Source organism: Cuculus canorus, chromosome 2 (genome assembly GCF_017976375.1).
Source record: "Cuculus canorus isolate bCucCan1 chromosome 2, bCucCan1.pri, whole genome shotgun sequence".
Taxonomy (NCBI): domain Eukaryota; kingdom Metazoa; phylum Chordata; class Aves; order Cuculiformes; family Cuculidae; genus Cuculus; species Cuculus canorus.
Window position 1 is genome coordinate 155025846 of NC_071402.1, and position 24676 is coordinate 155050521.

At 38.7% G+C, this 24676-nt stretch overlaps 1 protein-coding gene across 2 annotated transcripts; it reads left to right on the forward strand.

The window, feature by feature from the left end:
• Window positions 1-375: 375 nt before the first annotated feature.
• On the forward strand, window positions 376-24313 carry WDR48 (WD repeat domain 48). 2 transcript variants are annotated; one of them, XM_009558296.2, is made up of 19 exons: window positions 376-503; window positions 6097-6237; window positions 8215-8293; window positions 8577-8659; window positions 8775-8904; window positions 10608-10696; window positions 11567-11668; window positions 12005-12229; window positions 13621-13695; window positions 14038-14140; window positions 14690-14787; window positions 15044-15151; window positions 15553-15649; window positions 16166-16261; window positions 17876-17984; window positions 19418-19505; window positions 20027-20103; window positions 21522-21714; window positions 22331-24313. In XM_009558296.2, exons 1-19 carry the CDS (start codon window positions 456-458, stop codon window positions 22424-22426), a joined length of 2037 nt encoding a protein of 678 aa, XP_009556591.1. In that variant the 5' UTR covers window positions 376-455; the 3' UTR covers window positions 22427-24313. The 2 variants fall into 2 exon arrangements, with proteins under 2 accessions (XP_009556591.1, XP_053914163.1); XM_054058188.1 differs by having other exon boundaries at window positions 17879-17984.
• Window positions 24314-24676: the final 363 nt, after the last annotated feature.

Consider the following 24676-nt stretch of genomic DNA (forward strand, 5'->3'; position numbering starts at 1 on the left):
GACCACACCCCCTTCTGGGCACGCCCCTCTTCTGGGCACGCCCCCTCTTCTGGGCACGCCCCCTTCATTAGTCCCAGTCACCCCCCCATCCGGCCCTGCCCCTTTTCAGGCCACGCACCATTCTCTGACCACGCCTTAGACCACGCCCCTCTTTTTGACCACGCCCTCTCCCTGGTCCTGGCTCTGCCCCGGCGACACCGCCTGTCATTGGGAACACGCACTCCTCTGACCACGCCCCCTTCAACCACGCCCTTATCCGACCACGCCTCCTGCCGTTGACCACGCCCATCTCTTCCGACGAGCCCCTCCGGCCTCGCCCCCTCCCGTATGAGTGGTCCTGCCTCCGTCTGGCCCCTCCCTGCTTCGCTGCGCGGGCTCGGAGCGGAGAATAGGGATGAGACTTCCGGTCCATCTCGCCCTCCTCCGGAAATCGCATCAGAGTGTCAACATGCAAGATGGCGGCGCATCACCGGCAGAACACGGCGGGGCGGCGGAAAGTGCAGGTGCGGGCGAGGCGGGGCCCGGTGGGGGCTGTGGGGGGGTGGCGCGGCTTTTGGCGTGGCCGGAGGAAGAGGAGAAGGAGGCGAGGGGCGGTGAGGTCACTTGGCGGCGGGGGTGGGGGACCTCCGCTCAGGGACGCTGCCGCTCGGCCCTGAAGGAGACAGGGATTGGAGGTTTCTATGGCAGCGCAGTGGCGTCCTTCCCTTTCCCTCACCAACTCTGAGGTGAAGGGGAGACCCTCCCCACGATGTCCTGACCGCCCACAGTGACGCTTCCCGCCTCCCTTAGCGACCGTGGAAGGGGCGAGGGGATTCTTCTCTGGGGCCGCCGCGGCGTGCCCCACCCCCCCACCCCCCCCCCCCCCGAGGGGAAGGAGCTGCTTCTGGCTGCCCAGCCATGTCTGGTTCCCCAGCTCCAGGTAGACGGAGCTGAGCCACCGTCCGGCAGCCCGTTCTGGCTCTGGTCAGCCTTTCCTAAAGGGAGTTTGTGGCCTTAATACAAGAAGTATCATTGAAGAAGAAGAATTTATGAAGAATCATATCCATCAGGCTGGTTGTTTTCATGAGCGTAAGCATCCCCAGCTCACCAAAGAGACCATTGGGCATCGTGATATGGTTTATGCATGGCCATGAGAGCATTGTTGTAGCCTCGGTTGAGACTGGGGTTACTGAAATGTCTGTGTGTTATAGAACGGTTTGCATTGGAAGGGGTGTTAAAGATCAGCCAGTTCCAACACTGTTGCCAAGGGCAGGGACACCTCCTACTGGAACCAAGTTGCTCAAAGCCTTATCCAACTTGGCTTTGAACATATCCAGGGATGGGGCGTCCACAACATCTCTGGGTGACCTGTGCCAGTGCCTCGCTGCCCTCACAGTAAAAAATTTTTTCCTAATATCTAATCTAAATCTCCCCTCTTTCAGCTTAAAGCCGTCTGTCCTCATCCTATCCCTGCACTCCCTGATTAAAAGCCTCTCCCCAGCTTTCCTGTAGCCCCATTTCACTGCTGGGAGGCTGCTAGAAGGTCTCCCCGGAACCTTCGCTTCTCCAGCCTGAACAACACCAACTCTTTCAGCCTGCTGTTCTATGGAAGGTGATTCAAGGCTCTTTAACAACCAAGCCATGAAAATGGGTTTAATATGGTCCTCAGCTTTTTTTTTTTTTTTTTTTTTTGTGATACTGCCAGCACTTTAAACGTTTTTACAGCTCTCACTACGAAAAAGATTTAGTGCTTTATCGATGTGCAAAGCTTCCCACTTCTAGTCACAAGTGCAAGTTTCAGCTTTATCTGCCCACTGCGACCAAAAGAAATATTGATTAAGCCTGAAATAGCATTAGTTTCCTTCCAAATGGATATGGGTTCAGGCTTTGAGCACTTTTGTGTTTTATCATCCAGCAGAAATATACATTTCTTTATGGCCTTAAGTGTTTCTCGCGGTTAACTTAAGCACTCAGTCAATACTGCATAAGGAATTCCCTTGCCCTTCAAAAAAACCCCCTCTCTCTAACATTCATTAAAGTACAAATAATCTGAAATATAATATCTCTTTTGTTGCCTGTACCATAAACAAGTTTTTGCAGGCTGCCCTCCTAAGGAGGGGGATTTTGTAATAACTAGATACTTCTTTGATGTAGTCCTATTTCTTTATGAAGTGTTATTTATTTCCCTGACAGCAGCATGCATCAAAGAGTGCATAGTTTCCTTTTTTACTACTACCTTCCTTTCCAAACATTATTTAGCTCAAAGCTTGTATTGAGAGGTGGGTTTGGTTTTGTTTATGGTGTCATCTTTCCGTTTTCATTGTTTTACGTGACTTTTTTCACTTCAGATACTGTTACGCTGATCTGTGTCTCAGCCAGGACGTTGTAAGTCTGAATCTGCAGACAATAAATTTGGTTATTATAAGCATACATAAATACTTGAATAAAAGCTGGGTATTTTCTTTTGCTCTTATTGTTTTACCTACTTGGTTAGAGACAGACTTTTGTTCATGTAATGGGATTTTAAGTGTCTGTTGTATCTATTAGCTGCTGATGGAAAATTAAAATCACTGATGATTTATTTTGCTTCCCAATGCCTCAGCATTTAGGGTGCGGCTACCTCAGGTTTTTGGGTGGTGGTGGTGAATTTCTCCCAAACACGTGAAGCTAAGGGAAGAAGCTTTTGAAACAAATGTGTCTTGGGTGTGGAGGAACTTGATTCCTTACATGTCAGGAGAGCTGGTTGAAGTTTATGGAAATTAGAACTATTATTATCTTGGATGCACTTGTTTTACAGGTAACCGTCCAAAATAGTAAGTTTAGGGTGCTTCTGCATATATGTTTATAAAGGTTTAATTGGAATAGATATTTTAGGCCTCAAAATAAAACCTATGTATTGAGAACCTAACAATTTTAATTGTTAAAATGTAACTTGGGCATTTGAAATGTCTGGTTCTAGGCTGTTGGTGTTTCTTAAGCTTAGCTTTGTGTGTCTAAAGGCTGCAACAGGAAGGTTGTCTGAGTTGGGAGGGGAATGGGAACGCAGAGGTGTGTCAGACAACTGCTGTGTGATGAGAAACAGGGGGCCCTGTGCTGTAGCTTTAAGATATGTTACTGTGAATTTAGTCAAGGTGAAGCCACTTTTCAGCAGGTGGCTTAAAGTAGCTGCCTTCGAAGGGCTGCATTGTGACTGCTGCCCCAAACTTTCTGCCTGGCTGGAATAAATTCACGCCTACAGTCAAAACCTAGTGATGGAATATGGCAATTGTGCCATAAGTGATTTGTATTAGCATCTTTATTATAAAATTATGAAATTAAAAAATGAATTTCAAGTTATTTTTGTCTTTTTACAGAATAAGGAGATCTTTTTCACTGTGGGTCATATTTATGCACCCAGTTGAGCTGAAAGCCACAGTTTCAGGGTTTTCTAGGTGGAAATTTATTCGATACGCAAATTTCATTATAGAAAGATTTGAAAATTATTTTTCTATATCTAATCTTCATGAGCTTTTTTCACTGCTAGTTTCTGTGTTGAGAAAAATATTTAGCTCTTTAGCAAGAAAATGTTTTATCTATGGCATTTTAAGAAGTTATGCAACAACTTTATTTCTGTCAAGATTAATGTAGAAATGTGATTCTCAATTAACAGTCCTGTGAACGCATCAGTCACATATGACAATTACCTTATTTTCTCAAGTAAGTCAGCATTTGCTTTTTTACATGTTTAAAATAGTTATTTATGGCTGTTCTTTACTTGAACTCTTGTAAATTAAAGAAATAATTTCTGATGAGCAGAAAGCTCCTTAAAATACCTGGACGACTGACATTGTTTGACGGTCTTATTTATGAATGGAAGAAAAGTGATAATTCTGTATTAGACTGTATGACAAATATGGGAAGTGACTGACAGAAGAAGAACAAATGGAAAAAAAAATGAGGATTTATTCACAAAATATCCTGCTAGCAGTTTGAAGAAGAGAGAGCTCAAGGGTCCCCACTGATTTTGAGTCTGACACTATATTTCAGGATGAGATTTTTTTTCTCCCTGGTAACTAACACCAGATTTGATCTACTGACCTTTAGGTTTTGAAGTGCTTTAATTTGTGTCTTACCTGCTCATGTTTAGTATTTTTATCTGAATATTTTCATCAGCTTTTTTTGGAGAGTTTGAAAGCAGGGTGGATTTGATGGCCAGCCCTTTGCCTTGTGTTTTGTATCAGGTTATACCTCCACTTTGTAACATTCTTTAACTCAAGTAGTCTGTAGAGGTCTTACAGCAACGTAGACATAGAATTATAAAATCGTTTAGTGCTTTGGGTTGGAAGGGACCTTAAAGATCATGCGGTTCCAATCCCCCAGTGCCATGGACAGGGACATGTCCCACTGGATCAGGTTGCTCAAACTCTCATCCAACCTATCCTTGAACGCCTCCAGGGATGGGGCATCTGTGACTTCTCTAGGCGATCTGTGCCAGTGCTTCACCACCCCCTCATACATCTTGCTCTCTGCATCACAAAAGGCTAAATACTTGAAATACTGAAGTGTTGTAACATAACACTATTATGCGTGGTTTACAATGTCTTCTCTCAGTAATATCTCTCTGAAGCTGTGTGTAGGTGGAGATGAGTATGGATAGCAAGAATATTATGGATGAGTATGGAATGGGTGAGAAGCAGAAAGTGTTGGAAATTAGGACACAATCTGAAATTGGGAGGGCAAGCTGTGTCTCTAGAAGGACTGTGAATGGCTAACAAAGACTAAAAAGAGCATTGGAACATAACATAATAAATGCAGTAAATGGACTTATGTAATGGTAGTGGAGAGTATTGAGGCAGAAGGATTGAGGAGTATCTTGATTTTGGTCCTCTAGTGTTAGTCTATAGAGTTGTTGCAGCTGTTTTTAAAATGGGCAGTAGGACTGGACATGTGCTTTCTTAGAAGCATCAGTTCTCTTACTGTGGTGCACTAGGACGGGATAACTCAGTTGAGGTGTAGCCCCCGTTCACCAAATGGACTTGTCAGTTCTGGTGTTATAGAATCTGAGGTGCTGTACGATATTTCTTCCATGATGAGGAATGCTGATCATTTTTAATTTGTTGATTTTATTTTGTGTAACATCTGATCTGGAAAGCATTTTCTTTATACTGCTATAATGCAGTTATTGGAGTGAAAAATTACTTTTGATCTGTAGCTCAAGCCTACCCCTTGAAATCAAAACACTGGTACTTACACATCCAAATGCTGTGGGCACATTGGATTATACCAAGCCTAAAAACCTTACCTTGTTGTTCTGATTATATTTTACAGAATCCAGGAAGAGGCGTAGCTGGCAGCTTCCCCTTTGTTTCTGTGTGTGTGAGGGCTTTCCTCATAGTAATGCAGAAAATCGGTGTAAACCTTGTGATCAGGAGAGGTGCAGCACAGTGTGAATTGAGAAGCTCCAAAGAAACCGCAGTGCCTTGTAATTGTATTTACTGAGCAATAATAGAGAGTGCTGTAGCCTTTGCAGTGTGTCAAATACAAAGGAAAGAAACTGAGTCATTTATCTGCCTGAAAGAGCACTAAATAGTTGTAATACTTACTATATTAGAAATGGGTAGGTTTCTTTTCAAAAAAATGGTTTCAAAATAGTAGCAACACTTAAATAGGTATCTAGAATTTGTATCTGCGGACTTTCAGTGCTTTGTAATCCTTAGTGAATGTATCCTTTCCCTTGTAAGTCTGGAAAATGCTGTCATCCCAGCTATAGAAACTAAAAACTGAGACACAGACTCAGTGTGTTGTCTGGGATTACCCAGAGTATCTGCGCAAAGCAGGGAATTGAAGTAAGGATTCTCTGAATGTAAGCTTGAGTTATAATGCTGAAATAATCCTTTGGGCTACACTTCTAGCACTGCTGTCGTCTTGTCATCTTGTCTGTGATTCATCCCCATTTTAAGGGTTGAGGGAAATGACTGAGGTGGTATTGATAACTCTCAAATGGTTAGGCTTATTGAATGCATATAAAGCTCCTAATATTTTCTACCCCAGAACCTCACAAAAATGTAATTAACTAAGCATTTTATGGCCAAGTCAATATCTTAATACCGTAATTGGATTTGTGTCAACGTATTTTAGGTCTCCTATGTGATTAGAGATGAAGTGGAGAAGTATAACCGAAATGGGGTGAATGCACTGCAGCTGGATCCAGCATTGAACAGACTCTTCACAGCAGGCCGAGACTCTATTATAAGGATATGGAGTGTCAATCAGCACAAGGTAAGTCAAGAGAGGATTCCTCAATCTAAACTGATTATTTTTCCGCATTAACATACTAGTAAGCTGCCTGCAGGTATACATCTGTACTGTTTTTTTAACAGCTTCCAATTATGGTAGGAAAATAATTTTTATTTTGTTCATATTATAACAAAATATGTGGTATTTTACAAACCTACGTTTGGGCTTTTTCTCCAAAGTACTAATCACAGATGAGACAAAAAAAAGGTAAATATAGAATGATGTCATTTCTAGTGATAAAGGAGACATAAATACGGTCACTAAGGCTGTGTATATTCTCTTAGTTTTGAACATGTGTTTTGATGCATTGTTAACTTTAGTTGATGAGTATTTTGCGTATTTTGATATTTTTGGAGAAGCTTAAGTCATCTTCTCTTTACTATTATCCTTATTTTGAAGGAAAAAAGGAAGCATTGATCACTCTGTTGGTCTGCTTACTTTCGCCATTGTGTTTAATAACTAAAAGTTTATCAAAAGACTGGGTTGTGAAAACTAAATTAGTGGTCACAGAATCATAGAATATTTGAGGTTGAAAGGGACCTTAAATTGGATATTAAGAAAAAGATTATTCACAGAAAGGATTGTCAAGCATTTGAACCAGCTGCCCCGAGCAGTGGTGGAGTCATCATCCCTGGAGGTATTTAAGATGTGGAGATGTGGTGCTTAGAGACATGGTTTAGTGGTGGGCTTGGAAGTGTTAGGGTAAGGGTTGGACTTGGTGGTCTTAAAGGTCTTTTCCAACCTAAACAATTCTGTGATTTTCTGACATCTGGAGGTCGTCTTGTCCACCCCCTCTGCTCAACCAGGACCACCTAGAGCCAGTTGCTCAGGACCATATCCAGATGGCTTTTGAGTATCTCCAAGAATGGAGACTGCACTGAGCAACCTGTGCCAGTGCTCAATCGCACTCACGGTAGAAAAGTGTTTCCTGATATTCACAGGTTCCCTCCTGTGTTTTGTTTTGTGCCCATGGCTTCTGGTCGTGTCACTGGTCACCACTGAAAAGAGCCTGGGTCCTTCCTCCTTCACACTCCCTGTTCAGGTATTTGTAGACATTGATGAGATCTCCCTGCGAGCCGCCTCTTCTCCCACAGTCCCAGCCCTCTGAGCCTTTCCTTATAGGAGAGATGCTTCAATCCCTTAATCACTTTCATGCCCCTTCACTGGACTCTCTTCAGTACCTTCATTTGACTCTTGTACTGCAGAGCCCTGAACTAGAGCCACTGTTTCAGAGGTGGCCCCAGCAGTGCTGAGGAGAGGAGAAGGATCACCTGCCTCGGCCTACTGGCCATGCTTTGCCATGTGCAGCCCAGGATATCATTTGCCTTCTTTGCAGCAAGGATGCACTGCTGGCTCATGTTCAACCCGGTGTCCGCCAGGACCACCACATTCTTTACTGCCAAGCTGCTTTCCAGCTGGGTGGCCCTCAGCATATACTGGTGTTTGATACCACAGAACAAAAGGACAGTGTTAGGAAATTGAGCATTTTGCTGGAAGCCAGGGCTTCCATGTGAAAAGGTGCAGAATATGAAACTTCATGAAGTTCGTGATTTGGAGAGATCCTGAGAGATCATTGTATTGCATTTTGATTGTTCTGTTCCTCTTCAGAGCAGAACAAGTCAAATCCCATAATTGAAAACGTATTAGCTTGATTATTCCTGTTGCTTTGGTTATAAGTTTTTCTGTGATACAAACCCAAACACTTCAAGGTGTGACGTTATATATTAAATAAAATTGAGTTTAAAATGTATGGGTATTCCGCTGAAAACTAATTTGTTATATCCTACCTAGCTGTATAGTTATTTCACAACAAAAGTCTAGAAAAGTGACTTCATGCAGCTCCACAGTAGGCAAATTTTGATCCACTTGAAGGTTGAAGAAGGTGTCACAACAGGATCTGATAGTCACAATCTTTTCCATTTGTGAAGAGACCTTATAAACCTTTTTCTTAATTTGCAGCAAGACCCTTATATAGCATCCATGGAACATCACACGGATTGGGTAAATGATATTGTGCTCTGCTGCAATGGTAAAACATGTAAGTACTGAAATGTTTGAAAACTACGGTATTCAGAAGTTGTGTGTAAAAGTATGTTATCTGCTGCTTTAATTATTTTCCAGCTTTTCTTTAGCATGTAAATTTAGTTCGTCATGTGTATTATAGATCTGATAAATAGTTTAATGAGGTGTTTTACTGAAAATTTAGATGTGTTTAGATATAATTCTTTTAATCTTTTTGGAAAGAAAATTGGATTAGTATAACTATATGCAAAAGTAATATGTAAGCCATTAAAGTTTACTCTTTATTCTTTCCAATTCAGTGATATCTGCTTCTTCAGATACTACTGTTAAGGTGTGGAATGCACATAAGGGATTTTGCATGTCAACACTAAGGACACATAAGGTAAAAAACATTATTGGTAAACTCTGTATGTTATTACTAGTAGTCTTTTAAATATTGACGTGTAGACTTAAAATGGATATTGTTGAATCACGTAGTTATATTTCCTTTATTGTAGGATTATGTGAAAGCCTTAGCATATGCAAAAGATAAAGAACTGGTAGCGTCTGCTGGGCTGGACAGACAGATATTCCTCTGGGATGTAAATACTCTAACAGCACTGACTGCCTCAAATAACACCGTTACAAGTAGGTAACCGAGGGAGGGGATGCAAATGCAATGCATTTTATTGAGTAGTATTATCTCTGAAATAATTTAAGACTGTAGATGCCAATTGTGTGTACATAAACTTGCAAGAAATTTTAAGGTTGTTTTAGTATGTACTCGGTCCTTTCGTTGCATTATAGAATAGCTGAAAATTCTACAGCAGCCCACAGTCATGGCATTTAGAATAGAGGATAGGTCTCTAAATGTTTTTTTTTTTCTGAAATGTGAAGGAAAGAAAAACTGGTTTGGGGAAAAAAAAACCCATCTTCAATACCACAACAGTGATACAGAATTTTAGTGAATCATAATTACAAGATTGAGAGTATTGAGGGGCTGATGCTTTTTTTGTTTTGAGCCCAAGATCAAACAGAATTGGAGGCATTACTTCTAAGATGACAACTAAATTTGCATTTCTAGAGTTAGAACAGCCATGCTTCACAAGGGAGAGGAAGGATAAGTGAGGGAATTTTTTCTTTTTTTCCTGCTGCTCCCAACTAACAGTGTTTCCAGGAGAGGGTGGAGTCAAGCTTTGCTTTTGTTGTGCCATAAATTTTGCTTCTGTACATTTAAGTGTTACTCTTCTGTTCCTGATGTCTAGCTTATGATAACACTGCACATTATCTTTTTATAAATGATTACAGTTTTTGAACAGTGTGCTAACCCTCAGGAGTTTTCAGTTCTGCTTTGTGCCTTCAGCTATTCTCTGGAGACAGTGGAAAACTCTCAGTTCATTTTGGCTCCAAATAATAGATTTCATTTGAAAGTTTTTACACTGGGACAGCGAAAGTTTATGTTTGGTAGTTAAGAAGACCCTGAAGTAAAGCTGCATAATTCTTCCACTGTGACCAAGTGTTTATGATACTGGGTCACAAATACTGTGTCAGAAACTTGTTTCCACAATATACATTAATCGTTATATACAGTTTCACATTTTTGCTGGCTCTACAGTTTGTTACTATTCTCAGCCTTTTTGGCATACTGATAGTGTAGTTTTGATGCTTGATGAAGTACCTAATAGTGCTCTCTGAATAGGTGATTTTCATTTGCTGTGTCTGTGCTTTTCCCGCTTGAGAGATTGGTGCTTTAATCTGTCTGAAAGCGTATCAGGTTAGATAGTACAGAATTCCTTAACTCTGGTAGTTGTGATGCTAAAGAATTGCCATATGGTTTTCCCAAACTCAGAGGTAGCATCTGTGCTGAAGTAACATATTTCAGTGCTGCAGTATAATTCCAGCAATGCATCTCTGCTGAATAGTGAGAAGAGCCTTTAATAGTGTAGGATCATACTGCTACTTGCCTTGGGAAAAAAAAATCTCTGCAGTGACATCCAAATGCTGTGATATTATAAGAACACATAGAAGTATCATTGTCTAATAAGCTAGTCGAGAAGAGTACCTTGATGGTCCTGGCACTGAACTGTGGTACTAGAAGGGCACTGGATTGGTAATGACCTTAAGTCTGAGGGGTTAATTTTTATGCAGCAGTAATTTAAGAATTAGGATATGATTTTCCTAACGATATGCTATCTATAGTCTTCTTTTAAAGCAACTCTATATATGGGACAGTGTGGCACTATTTTTATGTGTCAAAGGCTATTATAATACCCTAAAATGCAGGTTTTGATTGAATATGTTTTTCAAATGAAAGCATTAAAATTGAAAATGTAAATTTTATTTTGAAATAGCTTCTTCCCTGAGTGGGAACAAAGACTCTATCTACAGCCTTGCAATGAATCAAATGGGAACAGTTATTGTATCAGGGTCCACAGAAAAGGTAAGCAAAAATCCACTGAGGCTTATTTCACTTCAGTTCAGAGTTTAGTATAAAGAGACAATTTTATTCATTTTCAGTCTGTCTGCAGCAACTTCTGTGTTTGTAATGGTGCGCGTAGACACTTTTTCAAGTGGAAATGTAGGTGTAGGATACAAATACCTGCCGCAGTCTGAAGATGTTTATTTCTATATAGCTTTAATACATAGGAGAGGCAAGCAGATCATGTTGTGTAACCCTCTGTCTGTCAGAGATCATTACATTTCGCCACAAAAGCTCTGCTTTTGGGGGCACGTTACTCAGATGACTGTAAAAACTGAAGCAATTGCCACAGATCTGAAAGAAGTGGTGCCAGCAATTTTTAAGACCCCTGCAGGAAATGGGATATGAAGTGACCTAATAAAGTTCAAGTGTTCCCAAGCAACAGCGCATGATCTTTGTTGTAAAGGAAGGTGAAGCACCCTAAAGTTTCTCTTCAGTTTTTTTATCTGATCTAACCTTGAGTGTTTAATTTCCAAATCAATATAAAAATGAAAATGGGATACACCAGTGAAGCATCTGAGAGGATTCTCAGAACCGTGTTTTGACCACAACACACAATCTTGTTTCCAGTCACTTCTATTCCTTGATTTCTTAAGAAGACAGAAAAAGCCAAAGCAAACAAAATTAAAATCAAGCGAAGAAAATTACATCCGTTCATGAGGTGCATAAGATCTAGTTGTGCGTCTTGTTCTAAAGAAGTATGTTTTTGGTGATGGATGTCTGTGTCAGAATAAGGGTCAGTTTATTTGGAAAGGCTTAATTTTGTGTAGAGAAAATGCATTGAAGGGAAGAATTATGTTAATGCCATTTACCTATTGTCTGTTTACATAGGTTCTAAGGGTGTGGGATCCGAGAACTTGTGCAAAACTAATGAAACTCAAAGGGCACACAGACAATGTAAAAGCTTTGTTGTTGAACAGAGATGGCACCCAGGTATGTGCTTCAATGTCCTTTTACAGAACACAGAGATGTCATTGTTCTTTTTCAATATAGTAACTGTTTTATGCCTTAGATTACAGAAGGGAGCTTAAGTATTTTACTGATGTTTAGTGATTAAGGGGGAGAGGCTGGTGGATGAAAGCTCTGTTTTATTACAAGTCCATGTAGGTACAGAGAGGGTGGTTTACATAAAATCTCTGGAAATTGTGACAGGAGTTAACTGCCAGTCTTTGTTTAGCCCTGTCTTAATGGAAAAATATAAAAAATGGAAAAAAATATTTTAAAAGACTTAAATACTTGCTTGATTTAAGTACCATGGTTGTTGCTCAGTGTCTTTCAGGCAGCTCTGATGGAACTATCCGCCTGTGGTCCCTTGGGCAGCAGAGGTGTATAGCCACGTATCGAGTCCATGATGAAGGTGTTTGGGCTCTGCAGGTCAATGAAGCCTTCACTCATGTTTATTCAGGAGGAAGAGACAGGAAGATTTATTGTACAGATTTACGAAATCCTGATATCCGTGTGCTTATCTGTGAAGAAAAGGCACCAGTTCTTAAGGTAATTTGTTTTAGTTCAGAGAATCACAGAAATGGTGGAGTTAGAAGTCATCTGTTGGGGTCATGTGGTCCAACCTTTCTCCTCAAGCAAGGACATCCAGAGCTGGTTGCCCAGGACTGTATCCACATGGCTTTTGGATCTCTCTGACAATGGAGCCAATCTCTCTGGGCAACCTCATAATATAAAAGTGTAACTGTGTTGCATGTTGTCTAATGGAAGAGTGGCTTGAGGTATAAGCTCATAAAAGAATGTATATTGGCTAACAGGTCTTTTCTACACCACATCTTAAGCATATTGGCATTTCCTCCTGAATTGCATCTGAAACTTAATTGTCTGAAGAAGATAAATGCCTAGCAGGCACCGAAAATATGAAAATTCAAATGCTACTGAAATCGAATATGCTTCAAGCATGAGAAGTTGTTTTTATCAGACTCTGAGATGGTTTTAAGAAACTAGGCTGGCATTGCCAAGGCTGTAGACAAAAATTGATGTTTCTTAGCAGCAATATATATATATGTACACAACTGTTAGAATATGTGCATGCTCATGGGAACCAAGAGTAAAATTTATTGTAGGTTCTTTGAACACCAAAACATGGTGTTTTCTTAACTGGAGAAAACTGCATGGACAAGTCTGAGTCTTTTGAAGGCACTTTTTTGGATTTATTTATTTGCTGTCTGTAATTAGATGATACAACCATGGAATAGGTAGAACATGTAGGTGTGCAAGGAGCGTGTGATCAACACAGATACCAGTATACAAACAGTTGGTTTCCATTGTGAATGAACTTTGTTGGCTTAGTATGTTCTGACGAAATCCTGGATATAAATGTAGTTTTGGAAAAGTCAGAATCTCAGAAATTTTGGTTCAAAATGGCAAATGAAAGCTGTGCTCAGCTGTACAAAGATCAGAAGGGGTCTCCACTATCTTAGGTTCAGTGATTCCTTATTGTGCAGGAAATGTAACAGCAGAGGGAAGCGTGTATCAAGTTCTGCTTTTTAGTTATACAGAATTTCTTACATTCTCTTTTTGACCATATGAGGTATTTAAATGCAAAGCAATTCAGAAAATATTGTACTTACCGAACCGTCCGTTAGGCGAGATTGCATCACGCCTAGAAGCAATTTTAAATGCTGGTTGTTCAGATACATTGCATCTCCTGTTGTTCCTGTCCAGAATTTATTTGTTGAATATTTGAAACAATTTCTCTGGGGTTTCACAAATTGCAGTTTAGTTTCACTTAAACTTCATATTTCTTTACCAAACTGAAAGTACTGCTGATTCTGAGATACATCCAAGTATGGGAGTGGGACTACCCAGGGCAAATATTAATTTAACAAAGGAAAATTGAGTGAGGTGTGCCTGAAAGTATCTGTGGTTTCATTATTTAGATGGAGCTTGATAGATCAGCTGATCCCCCTCCAGCACTTTGGGTTGCAACAACGAAATCCTCTGTGAGTAAATGGGTAAGTGATATATTTTATACTCTGTGAACTCAATTAAGTAGTCATGGGATTTGCAGTCTTGATTTGGGAGCTGGTGAACTGTTGCTTGCAATTTGGCTGTGACTTGCTTTCTGTAAGCTTTCTTTGAAGAAAAAATCATAAAATACTAATATTGAAATTGATTGAAAGACATTAAGCTTTGAATTGCTTCCTTTGCTATGTATTTATGCTGCTTTTACGAATAAAATGTCTTGGCACTGAATAGTTGGCATCAAAAGAGCAGCATCAAGTGGCAGTTAGTATAGGTGAAGGCAAAGTCTATAGATTACTATGATTGAGTCATCATTTTGTTTCTTTCTTTAGACTTTGAAGGGAATTAATAATTTTAGAGCATCTGGAGATTATGATAATGATTGTACCAATCCTATACCACCCCTGTGTACACAGCCTGACCAAGTTATAAAAGGTAAACAGCTTTTTTCCACAGTGACATATAAAATCTATTATCATTAGCAGAAAGGGTAGCTCTTTTAAAACTGGCTCAGTTTTTTAGCCACCTAACACTATGTTTCTTTCTCAGTTGAAATCAATGTGGTTATCATCTGTCTAGTGTTATTTGCAGTTAAAGTAGTGTTTAAACCTTGGTAATATCCAAATCTTGCATGAAATAGTGAATTCTAGAATGATTTGTGTTGGAAGGGACCTTAAAGACCATCCAGTTCCAACCCCTCTGCCATTAGCAGGGATGTCTTCCACTGGATCAGGTTGCTCAAAGCCTCATCCAGTCTGTCCTTGAACACCTCCAGGGATGGGGCATCCACGACTTCTCTGTTCCAGGGACTCGCCCCCCTCAGGAAAAAGTTTTTTCCTAGTATCTAATTTAAATCTGCCCTCTTTCAGCTTAAAACCATGAAACCAAAGAATAATCACACATGTCAGGTTATGCAGTTCAATTCAGTGTAATATTAGAAAAAAAATATTACTGTAGTGACATTAACTCTTGTTTGTTTGTTAGGGGGTGCTAGTATTATTCAGTGCCACATCCTTAACGACAAGAGACACATATTAACCAAAGACACAAATAATAATGTGGCATACTGGGATGTCTTGAAGGTAAGTATGTCATTTTGGATTAAACATCTACTGTTGGGTAATAAAAAATAAAAATTTCTTGTCACATAAACTATTATTCAATTTTTTGAGAAAAATGCAAACCTTTAACTCGTGTGTTTCTGGACTATAGAACTCATGTAAAAATCATAAGTCATGACCACTCCAAATGTATATGAAAGTCAAGTAAAAGATTTGAGGTGTTGAAATGGCCCAAAACTCAGAATTTAATAACTTGTGTATTTCTTCTGGTGTGCAGGCATGTAAAGTTGAAGACCTTGGGAAAGTAGATTTTGAAGAAGAAATTAAGAAGAGATTTAAAATGGTGTATGTGCCAAACTGGTTCTCAGTAGACTTGAAAACTGGGGTGAGACAAAACTCCTAAATATGTTGTTCTGATGTCATGTTACGTGTATTTTCATAAACTGTTTGTTTACAAAGGTTTTAGTGTGTTATAAGTTTTGAAGAACAATTGTTGTTTATCTGGTGGGTTGGATTTATTCTGAAGCAAACCAGCAAATTTTACCTGAATTCTTAATAACCTAAATAACAGGTTTTGTTGGGTTTTGTTCTTTTTCCCTCATAATATGGTCAGTTTAAATCCACCAATACCAATTATGAATTAGTACAGTTAGGTAAACAAAGTGTGCTGTCATGCATTTAGAAGTTCTTCACATTCCCGGCTACATAAGAACAAAATAAATTCAGAGACTTCTTTCATACAAAACAACTCTTGCATTCCTTTTCCTGGTCGTCTTTTTCCAACAGATGCTGACAATTACTTTGGATGAAAGTGACTGCTTTGCAGCCTGGGTTTCGGCAAAGGATGCTGGATTTAGCAATCCAGATGGTTCTGATCCAAAATGTAAGTTTTATCTAATACTAGTGTTTTATTGAAACAAAAAAGCAGAGTAAATTCCAACATTTGTTTCAGAAAGTTCCAGTACTACGTAAGTCAGTAGCTGGTTGGATTGTAGGCCTTATTTTCTTGAGAAAATTCGGCAGAGGATTCTCCAATAAGAATTTTTGCTGTTTTTCAAAACATTTTAGTGATGTTCCGGTTTTCTGTTTAATTTGGTTTTAAACCTTCAGGAAGAAAAAGGGAAGAAGTAATATTCATCAACTTGGAACTTTTACCTAACCTAGGGAATGTTACAGGATTTGAGTGATCCAACAGCAGTGCTTCTAAAATCAGCTTTTTCTGAAAGATAGTAGTGCTTGAGATTGTGAGAAGCAGATTTCTGTGCCCATAAATAGTTTATTTTGGGAACAGAACTACTGAGATTTGCAGAAGAGTTTTCAGTTGTGGATCAAATGTTAGAATATTATAATGTCCATGTTTTTTGTGTAATTGGAGTTCTACCTCGCTATATCTTGACAGTGAACCTTGGAGGGCTTCTGCTACAAGCACTTCTGGAGTATTGGCCTAGAACACATATCAATCCAATGGACGAAGAAGAAAATGAAATAAATCACGGTTAGTATTTTAATATTTTCCTTTTTTAAGGTTTGTTCATGCATTCTGTTTCTATTTCTGTTTCTTTAACAGATACAACTTGACTTGCTGTCTTAGAGCTGTCTCTGTGCATTATAGACTAATGGTTTTTAGTGGTTTTAAATTTATTTTATACTAAAACTTGCTCAATAGCTTTCTCCTTCTGAAAGCGTCAGCAAAAATCTTAAGAATTCCAGTAAGTTTGTAAAAGAGTAGGTGCATAGATGATTCTGGAGTTACAGAAACATGATGAAAAACAATTACTGGCAAAACTAACTGACTTGGAAAAGAAATAGCCTACATAACACCAGCAAAGAGCGATAGTTCGCTTATTCAACGTTAGCCAATATTCTCTTGACGCAATTCCAATTTGCTTCTAGGTATTGTGAACAATATAATATAAAAGAAAGTTTTATCGCAAAAAATATATTAAAGGGATATTAGAACAATACATGATGTAGATCTATACAAAACCACCTTACAGGGGTGCTTTAAGGTTATAATGCTACTCTAATCAGGCATGAGATAAGCACAGCTGTGTAAAATGTAAGATAGTGGCTGAATTTGGCAGAAAAGATAACTCAGAAGTTTGTGGATTATTTTGAAATTAATTCAGAGTTGACTGAAAAGTCTTGTCTTTTAGTGATTCAGAAATTACTTTCTACAGGTAATGCAATTAAGAAAATGGTAAGTTCAGCAGTATCTTGCCATTTTATGGCATTATGTGCCAAGAGTTAGCTACGTCTTCTTTCTAAACTAACCTGCATGGAGCCTTGCAGCACTTGGCAGGCTTTTCAGGGTAAAGTTGCTGATTCTTATGCTTTTGTGCATTGGCAGTCTACAGCTTGAGAGCCAGACAATATGTGAGAAGTGTAACTCAGGCTTTTGTATTCTTGGAGCATTGGTGCTGGAACATTGGTGCTTATTTCTGTGAATAGCTGTGGGTTAATGGAACGTTTAAAGTATTCACTGCAGAATCAGTCTTCCTTTTCTCCTTCAAAAGTAACAATTAAGAAACTGAGACTGAACAGTGACTGAAGAAGATACACTTTATCTGTCGGACACTTAAGTTCGTGTAGATAGACGAGAACTTAAATATACGTATATATTTGCAGTACTGTTCCTCTCAAATGTTAGCAGGACTGTTATAAGGAAGTCTTTTAAACTGTAAGATTTTTTCAATTGTTTTCAGTATCATGTTTATCTCTTCTAATAGAGAATAGATTTTCTTTTTTGGTTTCTTTGCTTGATATGATTTTTGATCTTCCTTTCACTACATGTGTTGCTGGTCAGAAAGCTAAGGAATCATTCTCTTGAATCATTCTCTGAGGAATCTTAATTCTCTTGAGGAACTGGAGAAAACCAGTACTCAGATTTGGACTCTTTCCCCTTTATTAAAGGCTTTCGAAATAGGCCTTGCACAAACCTGTATCAATCTAGTTACTCTCTAGTGTTCCTTTTTGTATACTGGCTAGGTGCTTATGGTCTTGTTAATTAAAGAAATACATTAGCTGTATGTGGAAAAGACACTTTTTGGTCTTTGTAGATCCAGCTTTAAGGTTTAATTTAGTCTCTGTTGTGAATACTTTTTTCCAGCAGTGAATGGTGAGCAGGAGAACAGAGTCCAGAAAGGAAATGGATACTTTCAAGTGCCACCACACACACCAGTGATTTTTGGTGAGGCTGGAGGACGCACTTTGTTCAGGTACAAAGGTCAAGAATGTAAATTCAGTGGCTAAACAATCACTTTCTTTGTGCAAGCAGAAATGTTATCAAAATGTAATACTTGTGTCCATTTTGTACTGTATATTCAAGACATGCCTTTGACAGGCAAAATAAGCAGCTGCTAATGGTTATTTTGCATTTTCCAACTGAGTTTTATGTGCGTTTGAACATTGGCAAGGTGTGGGGTTTTACAGTGGTAAGAGATGTATGTTTTTCTTAGTTGTGTGTAATAGTTTTGAGATCCTTTTGAGTGCCCTCTTCCTGTTAATTAACCAATCTTAGTTTTAGAATGAAATTATGCTACTTCATGTTCTTGTAGAACTTCTCTTACAGGTCTGTTATGCTGGTCTTTGAGCATTAATTACCCTGACAGCAGATCTTACTCAGCAGAGAGTTGATTTCTGCTCCCACAGTTATAGTTGATGACCCATTAGAAGGTCCTCAGCTCTGGCAGATAGGAGCACAGCTTCTGTATATTGTAATGTGTACATAGTGATTACCCTTCTGTTCATTTTCATTCTGCACTGAAAAGCCTGTGATATGTGGTATATCAGAGACTGTTTAATAGTGCTGAAAAACAAATGCCAAGCTTTCAAACGCTGAAACGCTTAATATTTACTGATATAGTGGATTTAAAATTTGAGGGGTGGAGGATGTTTGATTTGTTGCTTTATTTCCCAGGCTGAATAGGTCCCAAAGATATGTAAACTCCAGTCTGTGAATTGGTCAGTAAAACAGGGCAGCCTTTTTCAGCTTTGAAAACTGATTTTTTTTTTTTTTTCCTGTAGCATCTGTATTGGCACTGTAGGTGGGGCATCTATTCTGTACTGGTAAATCCTACATCTTATACAGCTTGTTCTCAAGACAACACTGAAAAGACACCATTGGAGGAAGCAAGGCATACTTATTGGACCTAGAAGGTGGCTTGCAGCAATCTCTGACAAAATATTTGATTGGAATTTATAAAATTATATGTGCCTTTGTTTCACCATTATATGCGTGTCTTGAAGTTGCTTTTATTCTTCTCATTTGGTGAGAGCTTAGCAGATGCTTTACATGCAAAGCTCATTTTTTCCAAGCAGAAAATAATTGCCGATCCTCTTCTCAAGGCAGTTTTGTACTTCAATGAAAACCATGAGCAAAGTGTGTTTTTAAGTTTCTGTGTATTGTAGCCTACGGTCTCCTGAGACACCTCTGTGTGCTTTAGGGATCTGTCTTCTTCCTGCAACTACTTTTTCTGGTCCCTGTAGAAAATACATGATCACTTCCCTTCACAGTTTGACGATGCGAAGGGTCAGCTAACGAAGTTCAACCTCCTTGACCATTAAAATTAGCAGATCCTCTCCTGAAAGCTTTTTAATGTACATTACAATAATTGTTTTCATTCACAAAGCTTATTTCTCTGTGTCTTAGGTTATTATGTCGGGATTCAGGTGGTGAAACTGAATCTATGCTTTTGAATGAAACTGTGCCACAATGGGTAATTGACATCACTGTGGACGTAAGTATCCTATTACAGATTTTGCTTTTTTCTTCATTTTCTTTAAGGTGAACTACAAGGGTTTTTTTAACTGTACAGGATTTGAAATAACATTTTAAATAGAAACAGAGCAAAAATTTAAACAAGTGGTCTCAAGGTCTTTATTCAAGATCCTTTGAGATTCATTGTTTTTTGATGTGTCCAGTTAAGGTATTTTTGCTCATTTTCTTTTGACAGAACGTCTTAGAAAAATAATTCAAAGCACTACGCATAATTGGTATCCTTTTCAAGTGTGAAGCTAATTTCCTTTGAAATAAAGGATAATTTATATTCAAAAGCTGGTTGACATGTGCATCATCAAAATTGAAGCATCTCAGGAGTATGAGTGATTTGGAAGTAGGCTGCAGTGGTTATGTTGATTAAGAACCTCTCTTGGTTTTTGATAATTAGGATCTGAATGAACTTAACATACCAGCTGGTGGAAATAGGAGCTGATAACAGTTCATCCTAAATTAACATTTTTCAAATTTGTTTCCTTCTAGAAAAATATGCCCAAATTCAATAAGATTCCCTTCTACCTCCAGCCTCATTCATCATCAGGGGCAAAAACTCTAAAAAAGTAAGTAATGCAGATTTGACTCTGAAAACTGCAGAAAGTGAATTGCAAGCACAAAAAAAAGAAAAATTAAAACAAAAAAAATGCTTTGCCAGAGACTCATATTGGGCTTAATTAATTTGTAGATGTTTCTATTCATTTAAGCAGCAACACTGTGAAACATGGAATTACATCAAAATATTTGAAAGAACTGTAGGTTTCTTTTGGGTTCAGTGGACAGTTGCATAAGTTTATGCTAAGAAATGTGCAAAAACTAACTACTGAAATTAGACCTAGTCTTGTTTCAGAAAACAGAGGAAGGTATAGATTAAGCTGTTCAGAACCGCAGTTTTATAATATGTTTCCTAATTCTAATGGTGATGAATAATAGCTTTTAAAAGGAAAAGTCACAAAACCTTACAGTAAGGAGTGTAAGACAGTCTGCCTGTTACGTTAGCTGTAACTGGGAGCTGTACAGGTTAGAAGTCAATGCAGGTGCTCGGGTATGAAGTCAGTGTCATAGACAATGTGCCTACCGTTTGTATGCAACAGTTTTCAGTATTCTCCACAAATGCTTAGTACCTCTTTAAGCCTTGTAGAATCCTTCACATCAGAGGCAGTTGATGAAAGAGGAGCTTTATAGACTTTCGTGAAAACACAGCTGCTGCTATTAAATTCAGAAAGCCCTTCTGTTAAGGTAGTAGGCTCCAGGCTGAGGGAGTTTTGCTTGTTTAGCCTAGAGAAGAGAAGGCTCCAGGGAGAGCCTTATAGCAACCTTCCAGTGCTTAAAGGGAGCCTACAGAAAATCTGGGAAGGGGCTCTTTATCAGGGAGTGCAGGGATGGGATGAGGGGTAACAGTTCTAAGCTTACATGGGATATTAGGAAGAAAACTTTTCTGTTGAGGCACTGGCACAGGTTGCCCAGAGAAGTCATGGGTGCCCCATCCCTGGAGGTTTTCAAGGCTGAGATGGATTGGTCTTTGAGCAACCCAATCCAGTGGAAGGTGTCTGGGCCCATGGCAGGGAGGCTGGAATTAATGGTCTTTAAGGTCCTTTCCAACCCAAACCGTTCTATGATAGGTTGAATAACATATTCTGGCTTACTTCTTTTATTATTCTGTATCTTCTGTCCTGCCCTTATTAATCCCTTTTCTGTTTAAAGAATGAGATTTGTATACAGCACTCATCATCTAAGGGTTGATTTTAATTTGGTCTTGTGAATGTCTTACGGCTTTTCTAAGTCCCTCTTGCTGTATGAATCTTTGGATAAATTGCTGTTATGGTCATGGCATTCTGGATGATCCTGATAATTTCCTGTTAAACTTATAACATGAAGAATTTATCTGTGTACTTGCATAGTTTGCTACAGATTAAGGTATTGCGAAGTTGAGAAATATAATTTCTCGATTTTTTTCCTTCCAAACTTTGCTTACTCTATGTAGAGACCGACTGTCAGCAAGTGATATGCTGCAGGTGAGAAAAGTAATGGAACATGTGTATGAGAAAATCATAAACTTGGATAATGAGTCTCAGACAACTAGCTCTTCTAATAATGAAAAAGCAGGAGAACAAGAAAAAGAGGAGGACATCGCTGTGCTAGCAGAGGAGAAGATTGAGCTTCTGTGCCAGGACCAGGTAAGTAAGGCGTTCCAGCCTGTGAATAAGACCAATGTCTAGCAATCAAATGGTTGTGAATTTCTGAATGCTGAGCTTGAAATACTCTGTAGATTGTCTTTTAGCTTTAAAACTAAATAAATGTTTTGACCTCATGTTAAGTGGCGGCTGACACAAGTTCAGGTGGTTGCAGGCAGCTGGATGAAAGAACTTACATAGTATGCCTGTTTAATTTGGTTCTGACCAGTAGCCTTTGTAGGATTACTTACTCATACTAAACAAATGAACTTAGTGCAATTCCATAGAGTTCCATTTCTACCATTTTTTAAATGTTTTTAATTCTATATTTTTAGCAGAGTTTGAAATTTGTCCAAAATCATGAATTGTCCAGTAAGCGTACTAAGTGCATGAAGGCTGAGGAGTTTGGTTGTGTTATGAAACTACGTGTTATGTTTGGTAAACTCTCTCAGCAGTGCAACTGGTTCACTTGCTAGTTGAAAAACCTGAGCACTTGTATGTTTTATCATGGATGCCAGTTGACCTATGGCATTGTTTTGCCCAACCGGGCTGTTTTTAGCTTTGAATTTCTGACAATCTAGCAGATCTATGGAATAAAAGATGGATTTTTACTGTTTAGGTTTTGGATCCAAACATGGACCTTCGAACTGTAAAGCACTTCATTTGGAAGAGTGGTGGTGATCTGACACTTCATTATCGCCAGAAATCAACGTGAAGGGAGCAGTGGACCCAAATGGTTGCTTATTTACTTGACTATTCTGTACTGGTTCCAAGAGTAGTACTATAGAAGCCCACTGAAACCCTAAGGTAGATGAGACTTCTAATGACTCAGTGTGGATGGAAAGTATAAATTTAATTGAAGTGACTAATAGATTTGTAATATAGAGGAAAAAAAATCTATATGACTTAAACTAAAGTCTGTCCTAGTCTCAGCTGATGAGATGGGAAGTCCTTGAGTGGTTCGTGTTGTGTGAGGTGTACAGAGAATGGGTGATAATCCAGTGCAGACTTTTGCTTCCTCCTTTTTGCTTTTGTTTTTCCAGAGCATAATATCCTCATCTGCTCATGCTTGATATGAAACCATTTCGGCCATATTAGTCGCTGTGTTCACAATATATTTCAGAACTACACACAAGGTATTTTTGGTACATTCCATTCAGAAAATTCCTACAATTATTTCTCACAGGTTACTCATACATTTTTTCCACTTAAAGGAATTTGGAAAAGAAAAACAACAGAAAATAGGTATTGCATACTTGAAAGAATCAGCCCATTGAATTGCAAATGAAGGGTTAATTTTAGACTTGTTTTAATACCGCAATTCAATTGTTGCTTTCCAGAGCTGTTGACATGTGGAATAAGAACACTAGATAAATATTGTAGCAGGGTCAGTCCAATGATGCTGTGCATCGTAATAGAGTGAACATGCTTTGCAGTAACTTAAAAAGATGATTTTTTTTTTTTCTAAATATATATAACTTCTTCCTGCACTGTGTCCTAGGTGTGCTAAAAACACACTAGTCTGATTTTTGGTAACTGTGCTCCAAAACTATGTGACATTTTGTTAAAACTTCAGACCATTCTGAAAATAACTTCATATGTTTAATGTCAAACTTTAGAAACTTCTCAGCAGATTTCATATTCATGATATAAAAATACTTATTCTTCTTTTCCGAAGTTTTATATGCAGTTGTTCTTTTGTTATAGATTTACGCGGATCTTCTTTTCACTGTTATTTCTAAAAATCTGTGACTGTCATAGACTCGTAGTCTTTTATAGAGATTAACTTATTGGGGGGAGGGAGTAAAGGCATTTCAGCTTTTCACAAGCAAATGTGGGGCTGTCCCAGAAAACCATTTGTAGCCAGAACGAATTACAAATCCTCGTAAAGAAATTGTGTAAAAACGATTCTTGTCTGAAGCAGAAGCACAAGTGCCTTCAAAGGGCAGTATATTATTTGAGTTTGTTCAGGAGACATGCTCTTGCCCTTCCTGTATCTTACGATCAATGGGGCCTAATGAGGCCTAAAGGAAGTCCCAATAAATTCTATTACTGGGACGGTATTGGTCAAACAAAAAGTAAAATATTTTTCGTTGTATTTTATTTCATCATTACCTTCTGCACCCTTAACCTAGCTAAACAAACTCACTGGTTCAGAACTAAGCTTTTTTTCCCTGTCTTTTGAGAGTCAGTTTCAGTTCTTAATCCTCATTTCTGTGTATGCTCAGATTGACACAATTGTGCTATAACTTCACATTTTTAGTGATATTTGTGAATTAAATGGTTGAACAGAACTGTAACTTTTATTGAGAAACTATCCTGACTTGTATTTATTAACAGCAAGGGTCTATGCTTGTTCCAGTAGGCACTGTTCGGGGTTTTTTTTCTGGTTGTCTTGCTGTCCTGTTGTGTACACATTGGAATTGCTCCCCATAATTTTGTTTTAAATCAGCCAAAGTTGTAATTTTTCTTCTTTTTTTTTTCCTCTAACTATCCGAAACACAGTTTCAGGAAAGATTGACAGAAGAGGCTGCAATGTCAGAAGGGTAAATGGTGTTTCACAGTTGTATAGAATAAAAGGCTTCAGTTAAAGAGTTTTCAAGTTGCTTTGTGTATTGGATCAGTTATGCAATTTTAGAGATTGAACCATTGACATTTAATGGTTTTATTACAAAGGACTTCAAAGTCCTTTGAAGCTTCAAGTAACGGAATGGCTGAAGAAATGGCAGTGCCTTAAGAAAATCTCGTAGAGGCAATCTTGTAATATGATTGAATATAAGAATTCAGCATGCATGCAAGCTCCGAGATCCTGCTGAGGGCAGAGAACATGCTTGAGTAAAGCTATTCACCTGGGCAGTGCGTGCTTGTGTACTATGAAAATATTTTGTGCTAACACTGATGTAGTACAGAAGAAAAGACAGCCCTTCTACAAGTGACTCGTGCCAGTTGGCACAGAGTTTTCTGG